Raw genomic sequence first — 6,901 nt, 5'->3', positions numbered from 1 at the left:
ACCTAATCTTAGATCTGTAATTTTGCCTTTTTTTTTTTTTTTAAAGAGGCCCTGATACCTCACACAAGTGAAGGGCAGGTGAGGCTGGGAGAAGGTCTTGAGTAAACTGGCGGCAGGGCCTGCGGTGGTGTCTCCAGGGGACCTGAGGGCGCGGGGTTCCTGTTCCCGCACCCGGCCTGGGGCTCCCTCTCCCGGGTGTGGGAGCAGGGCTGTCGGGGGGGACAAGCCAGGACGGAGGTGTGGCGCCCCGGGCTTCTCCCAGCCTCTCTGAGCGCTGAGTCACTGGTTCTGGGCAGAGGCTCCAGAACGGTGGCCCTGGCCTTCCAGGTCACTGCCAGACCACAGGCCGGAACTGTCTGAGGTCCTGGCCGGCCGGCAATGGCTAAGGAAGGCCATGGGACAGCGTGGTCTTAGGTTTCACATGGACCAGATCCCACACGCAGCCCAGTGGGCAGGGGTGGGGGGCAGACCCACGCGGAGACACACGTGTCTCCAGGAACTCACATTCCCAGCCCTGCCAGTTGGCTGACTTGGCCAAGCAGATAATCTTCTTCCAAAAGATGGCCCCGGGCGGAGGAGGGGAGGCCCTGCCAGCTGCTCCGGGCGCCAGCTGGAGGCAGCGGTCACGGTGGTGAGCGGGAGCACGGGGCACCTGCCGAGGGTCTTGACAGCTGGGCACTGAGGGTCAGGCTGGCCTGGCAGCTGGGGAGGGACCGCTTCATCCAGCCAACCGAGGGCCGGGCGGGGAGCCCCAGGCCCCACTGCTCAGCCAGGGAGCAGGCTGGGCGCAGAGCCGCTTGTCAGGACTCCGTGACCGGAGCCCAGAGGCGGCAGGTGGCTCAGTCTCTGAACTGGGCCTGGCCCTGCCTGGCTCAGCTCCCTCACCGGGCCGGGCGCTTACTGAGGTCTGTGCCTCCTGCCTCCTGGATCCTTCCACCCTCTCTGTCTAGTGCCTGTGACTGCAGGCTGTGGCCATCTTCTCTGACCCGCGGCTTCCTCCAAAGAGCCAGCCGCCATCTGACCTCACCCCACTGAGGCTCCTTGCTGCCCGCAGAATGGAGAGCACAGCCTGCAGGGCCCGGTGGGCCAGCCTCTCAGCACGTGCAGCCCCCTCCCCACCCCCACCTTTGTTCCTCCGGCTGCCTCAGGACCTTTGCATGAGCTCTCTGTCCTCCTCCTCCACCCTGACAGACCCCCTGCCTTCCCCAGCCCACTCAGAGACCCTCAAACTCCTGGAAGGTCAAGTCTGCTACCAGGCTCGGAAGGCCAGGCCCCGGTCACCCCCTCTGCTGGGCAGCCCTGACGCAGCCCACCTGGACTGTGTGTCCGTTTCACCCTCCTGCCACGAGCAGCTGCTACCCAGTGAGTTCCGGAATCAGTGCTAAAAATATCCCGTGACCCAGACAGGAAGGGCCGCCCGGGACCCAGCTGCTCCTGGGGGCGCGGGCTGGAGCTGCGGTGAGGCCCACCCACAGCAGTGGGGGTGGGGGGAAGTCCTCGTGAGGGCGCCCCGTCATCCACAGGAAGACTGCGCCCCCAGCACTCACCATGTCTCTGCTTCGGGCCTGTGCTGCGTTCGGAATAAACTAACATTTAAAAATTGAGTGCACAGGGCCCTAAAAGAAGGCAGGTGAGCTCTGGCCCCTTCAGGGAGGCTTCCCGGAGTGGGGGGCATTTCCAGCAGCCTCCCTCTCTCTTTTAATGGAACACTGAGGATGGTAGGGAAGGAAGTGAGTGAATGAAGCAGTCAGATCTGGGAGGCAGATCTGGGCCGTCCCAGGAGAGGAACGCTGACTCAGGGGTGGGGGGTGGGCTGGAGGGTTCCCTGTGGGAGGGGGGGTGGGCAGGGACGGTCCCCGGGTTCGGGGTTGTTGCTGGGGGCTCGCGAGGGTCTCTCCTGGTGTGGGAGCCCTGAGAGGAAGGCAGGCACTGTGGGCAGGCAGAGGGTGCTGTCCCGCCTGTAGGACGGGAGGAAGAGGGGTCTCCAGACCTGGGCACCCTGGGCTCCTTGCTCTGCAGCAGGCAGGAGCCCCAGGCCAGCAAGGGAACACAGACCTCTCCCCCACAGTCCTCAGCCCAGGAGCGAGGAGGTGGCCCTGCTGCCCAGGACACACAGACCGGGTAGAAGCCGCCAGCGTCCAGCACGCCACCTTCCCGGGTCAGCCTGGCTCCCGGGGATGTGTGGAGCCTGGGGCTGCTTTCTGTAATGAACCGTCTGGAGGCGCCGAGGGTGGGAGCTGCGGATCCAGTGCCTCCAGAGTGGCCTGTCCTGGGCCTGCTGCTGGGCAGGAAAGCCCGGACACGTGGCAATGGCCCGCCCCAGGCCCTGCTCTGCCTTCTATGGAGCCCGAGGGTCCCCACCTGGAGAGGACCCTCCAGGCAGGACGGAAGGTCTGCAGCAGAACCTACGCTGTCCCCGGCACGTCCTGCCCCCTACCCGGGGCTCCCAGCCTCCCAGGAGTGTGCTTCCTCAGCCGCAAACCAGGCTCCTGCCTGATCGGCCCCGTCGAAGGGGAGAGACAGGCCCTCTATCCCATGACGGCCCCTCCGTTAGCCCCGCCTGACCCCTGCAGAGGGCCAGCCAGCGCCTGCTGCTGACAGCTGGCAGGCCAGAATGCCTCCCCTTCCCCATGCACACAGGAAGCCTGACCCCTCTCACTGGCTCCTTCAAGCCTGGCGGGCGCCTGCTGGGGTGTCTGAGGCCCTGGATCCCTGGCCTGCAGCCATACTTCCAGCTGGGTGAGCTCTGCTCCCCCAAGTTCACCTCCAGCCTGACCTAGGTCTGCTCGGCTGGGAAACGGAGGCTGCCTGAGCAGGGTTTTCTCAGCCTGCTCCCACCGCCCAGCCTCCCAATCACCTTGATCCGACTCCGGCTGTATCAGATTGAACTCTCCTCATGCCTGAACCAAATGCACACCCCTCCTTCATCCGCGCACCTCTTCCTCCCCCTCCCTTCCCAAGTGGACCTCCAAGAGCACTCCCCAGGGACTCCTCTTAGCCCTCCCGTGATCCATCAGAGATAACCGTCTTGGCTGGTCGTCTCCACTCTGGTCTCCTTAGGGGGACTCAGGGCCCAGCCCAGGGCTTCCCTCACCTGCCACACTGGAGTCCGAGGTTGAGCTCCTGTTTGGTAAAAGTCTGGACACTTCCTCTCCCTTGTGGCCACTGTTACCCAGGGCCCTTGGCGAGGCTGCGCATCTCAGAGACTTCCCAGGTCACGTGCCCCAGGGCCTCGCACCGCTTGGCCCCTGCAGCCCTGTCTTGTCTCTGCAGCAGCCTCCCTGGTTGTCCACCTTCTCTCTCTAACTCGTGAGGGTCGAGCTGGCTGGGCCTGCCCTCGCGCCTCAGGCATCTCATGCGGGCCCAAGGCTACAAAGGCCATTGGTCTACTGAAGACTGGTACCCACACTTGAGCCGCCTGCCTGGCCTCTCTGCCACGTGGATTTTTCCACGCGGATGTCACATAGATCCCCTAGACTCAGTGAGGCCAGAACAGGATGCTCCATCCGCCTGCCCTCCCCGTAAGCGTTCTCCAGCTCAGGAAAGACCATTGCCTTCCATCTCCCCTGTGGCTCAGTCCCTCAAGTCACCCTTGACTCTCTCTTACAGCTCCATCTAGTCTGCTGGCAAAACCCACATCCCGTCCCTCCTGGTCCTCCAGGTTCTGCCCTGCCCGAGCCACCAGCATCCCTGGCATCCTCCGCCTGCCCCCGGATTCCTCTGGCCTTCTGCTGTCCTCACAGCAGCCACAGGCATCTTTTTAAAGTGACAATCAAGCATCACTTCTTCACAGAGCCTTCCCAGATCATCCCATCTGGCAGGGGGCCCGCTACCCAACCCTCCAGCCTCCACTTGACTCTTATCACCATCACTGTCCTGCAAACACTAGTTCTCATCTTAGCAGAAGCCCCTGACCTCACGGTCTCCTTGGCTACACCAGGAGTGATAGCATCTTTTGTTGGCCACCGTGTCTCCAAGCATCCAGAACAGTGCCTGGCACACAGTCCATGCTCAATAAACTAGAGACTGTATTCATTAGAAGGAATACATAGAGTTTCTCTTTTCCACCCAAGTAACGAGTCTCTCTCCAGCCGGTCCACTTGCGCCAGCCGACGGTCTCCGCACCTTCTCGTCCCACCAGTGCCGCAGGTCCCCACTCTGCCCCTCCCCTGGCGGCCCTCGTTGGGGCTTCCCAAAGGAACCGGCAGTTTCACCGGGGCCTGAACTTGCAGGGAGATTTGGACACAGCCGCCGAGCGTCTCCCTTCCTGCTCTGGTTCTCAGAGAGAAGGACAGCCTGGGACCCCAGCCAGCCCAGGTAGGGTGGCTGAGCAGGGCGGTCCAACTCCAGGCTCCGCCCCGCCCATGCCCCACCCATGCTGCGTGGGTGGAGGCCAGGAAGCGGTGGGCCGGGCGGGAGGCTGCGAGGCCGCACCCCTCAGTCTCACGGGGGCGGGGGACCCCCTCTAACAAGTGCTCGTAGCCTCAGCCTCGCCCGCAGGGTGGGCCAAGGTGTGCCCGCTACCGGCAGCCCCTAAGTCCCCTAAGGGCTCAGTTCCTCATTGGCCACCTCCCGCGCCACCGCCGAGGGCGCCACAACACGCGCCACGTGCTCCATCGTGGGGCCTGCTCATTGGCCCCGGGTTACGCCCCGCCCACGCCCCGTCCTTCCGCTGTCTCTTCCTATTGGCTATCTGCCCCAGGGCCCCGCCTTCCAGCCGCGGGCGCGCTCCACCGCAGGTGCGGATTGGCTGAAGGCGGATGGGCGGGGCTTGGAGGCGGGTTAAGAGAGCGTGGCAGGCCGACCACGATGCCTGGGACGCGTCCATGGCGTGGCAGGGGCTGGCGACCGAATTCCTGCAGGTGCCGGCGGTGACGCGGACGTACACCGCGGCCTGCGTCCTCACCACCGCCGCTGTGGTGAGCCGGGAGCCGCCGTGGGGGAGCGCCGCCGTGGTAACCGCCCCCGGGGGTTGCCAAGGTTACGATTGCCCCCCCCCCCCCCCGCTCGCCCAGGGTGGGTGGGTCGGGGGGCAGTTTCTAAGATCTCCTGGTTCCGCAGCAGCTGGAACTCCTCAGTCCTTTCCAGCTCTACTTCAACCCGCACCTCGTGTTCCGGAAGTTCCAGGTGAGGCCGCCCCGCCCCTTGCACTTGCTGGCCCAACCCCTCCCGCCCAGAGCTGGCCTGACCGCCCCCCACCCCGCCGCACCCCACGCAGGTTTGGAGGCTCATCACCAACTTCCTCTTCTTCGGGCCCCTGGGATTCAGCTTCTTCTTCAACATGCTCTTCGTGTATCCTGCGCCGTGGTGGAGGCGGGAGCGGGCGGGGGGCGGGGTGCGGGGGACCGGGCGGGAGGCGGCGGGCTTGGGGAAGCTGAGCCCTTCCAAGGGGCACGCTTCCTATACCAAAGCCGCAGGTTCCGCTACTGCCGCATGCTGGAGGAGGGCTCCTTCCGCGGCCGCACGGCCGACTTCGTCTTCATGTTTCTCTTCGGGGGCGTCCTGATGACTGTATCCTTCCTGGGCTCGGGGACCTGTGGGTCCAGGCCTGTGCTGGCCCTGGGGCCCTGCTTGAGCGCCGGCCCAGAGGGAGAGTTGCGCCCCCGAGCTGAGGGTGTTTTTGAGCGTACATCACGTGCTCAGCTGCAGGTGCCCCTGTCGAACTCCAGGGCTACACCCAAAGAACCACAGGGCAGGGTGCCCAGGGGCTGAGTCCTGAATGCAGGTAGCCAGGAGGATCTAGGGCTGGGCCCGGGAGCTGGGGTCAGGTGGAGAGGCAGGGCGGATCAGGTGGCCCCTGGAGGCCACGACTTGGTCTTAGAGTGGGAAGTGAAACCACCTAGCTTGATTTCAGGGGTTTAGGAAGTCAGAGGGGCCCTGGGCAGGGCACAAGACCTTGACTGTGGCCCAGCTACTGGGGCTCCTGGGCAGCCTCTTCTTCCTGGGCCAGGCCCTCACAGCCATGCTGGTGTACGTGTGGAGCCGCCGCAGCCCTGGGGTGAGGGTCAACTTCTTCGGCCTCCTCACCTTCCAGGCGCCATTCCTGCCTTGGGCGCTCATGGGCTTCTCAATGCTGCTGGGCAACTCCATCCTGGTGGACCTGCTGGGTGAGCCTGCTGTCTAGGGAGCCTGCCCCAAGTTGGGTGTGCTGGGCCAGAGCCCTGGTCCTCTCCCTGTCCCCCACCGCTCTTCTCCACTCCTGGCACCCCCATTCCTCCAGCCCCTCCAGCAAGCCAGCCTATCAGCTTTACTTCTTTGAGCCTGACCCATTCGCTGGCACTTGTGTGGGGCCCGACCCCATGGGGATGGGTGGCTCAGGGCGCCTGCTTCACGGCTCTAGTTCCTCTGATGTCCTCAGGCCTGACCTCCTCCCAGGTTCTGCCCACTTCTGGGCCAAGCCTGGCCCCACACTGGGCTGGCCGGCCGTGCAGGGCATCGGACACCCATGCTCTGGGGGCTTCAGGGCTGTGACGGGTGGCCTCACTCAGCACTGGTGGCTCTCCCACAGGGATCGCGGTGGGCCATGTCTACTACTTCCTGGAGGACGTCTTCCCCAACCAGCCTGGAGGCAAGAGGCTGCTGCTGACCCCCAGCTTCCTGTGAGTGCTGACAGCCTTCCCCACCCCCCTCCCCAGATGGCTCTCCACCCCATGGGGGGGTACCCTGCCAACTGCAGCTCAGCGTGGGCCCCTCCTCACAGGAAACTGCTACTGGATGCCCCAGCGGAGGACCCCAATTACCTGCCCCTCCCCGAGGAGCAGCCAGGACCCCTGCAGCGGTGAGGACGACCTCACCCAGAGCCGGGTCCCCCACCCCCACCCCTGGCCTGCGACGCAGCTGCCTGTCCTGGAGGCCGGGCCCGGGCCCAGGGCCCCTGCCCTGAATAAACAAGTGACCTGCA

General features: G+C 64.8%; 1 protein-coding gene across 4 annotated transcripts; it reads left to right on the top strand.

The window, feature by feature from the left end:
* The first annotated feature begins 4,753 nt into the window (after positions 1–4,753).
* DERL3 (derlin 3) lies at positions 4,754–6,901 on the top strand. 4 transcript variants are annotated; one of them, XM_069558337.1, is made up of 7 exons: positions 4,754–4,919; positions 5,065–5,127; positions 5,219–5,292; positions 5,418–5,511; positions 5,912–6,107; positions 6,509–6,599; positions 6,701–6,901. In XM_069558337.1, the coding sequence occupies exons 1-7, from the start codon at positions 4,761–4,763 to the stop codon at positions 6,780–6,782; spliced, it is 759 nt and encodes a 252-aa protein (XP_069414438.1). In that variant the 5' UTR covers positions 4,754–4,760; the 3' UTR covers positions 6,783–6,901. The 4 variants fall into 4 exon arrangements, with proteins under 4 accessions (XP_069414438.1, XP_069414437.1, XP_069414435.1 ...); XM_069558336.1 differs by having other exon boundaries at positions 4,764–4,919; positions 5,062–5,127; XM_069558334.1 differs by having other exon boundaries at positions 4,779–4,955; positions 5,062–5,127.

This window comes from Ovis canadensis, chromosome 17 (genome assembly GCF_042477335.2).
Source record: "Ovis canadensis isolate MfBH-ARS-UI-01 breed Bighorn chromosome 17, ARS-UI_OviCan_v2, whole genome shotgun sequence".
In the NCBI taxonomy this organism is placed as follows: Eukaryota; Metazoa; Chordata; class Mammalia; order Artiodactyla; family Bovidae; genus Ovis; species Ovis canadensis.
This window is presented reverse-complemented; position numbering and strand designations above follow the sequence as displayed.

Excerpts from the sequence above, each read along its gene's own strand:
- DERL3 (XM_069558337.1), top strand. The coding sequence starts at position 4,761 with ATGGGCGGGGCTTGGAGGCGGGTTAAGAGAGCGTGGCAGGCCGACCAC. Across the intron at positions 5,128-5,218 it reads TCGTGTTCCGGAAGTTCCAG|GTTTGGAGGCTCATCACCAA; the intron begins GTGAGGCCGCCC and ends CACCCCACGCAG. Across the intron at positions 5,512-5,911 it reads TCGGGGGCGTCCTGATGACT|CTACTGGGGCTCCTGGGCAG; the intron begins GTATCCTTCCTG and ends ACTGTGGCCCAG.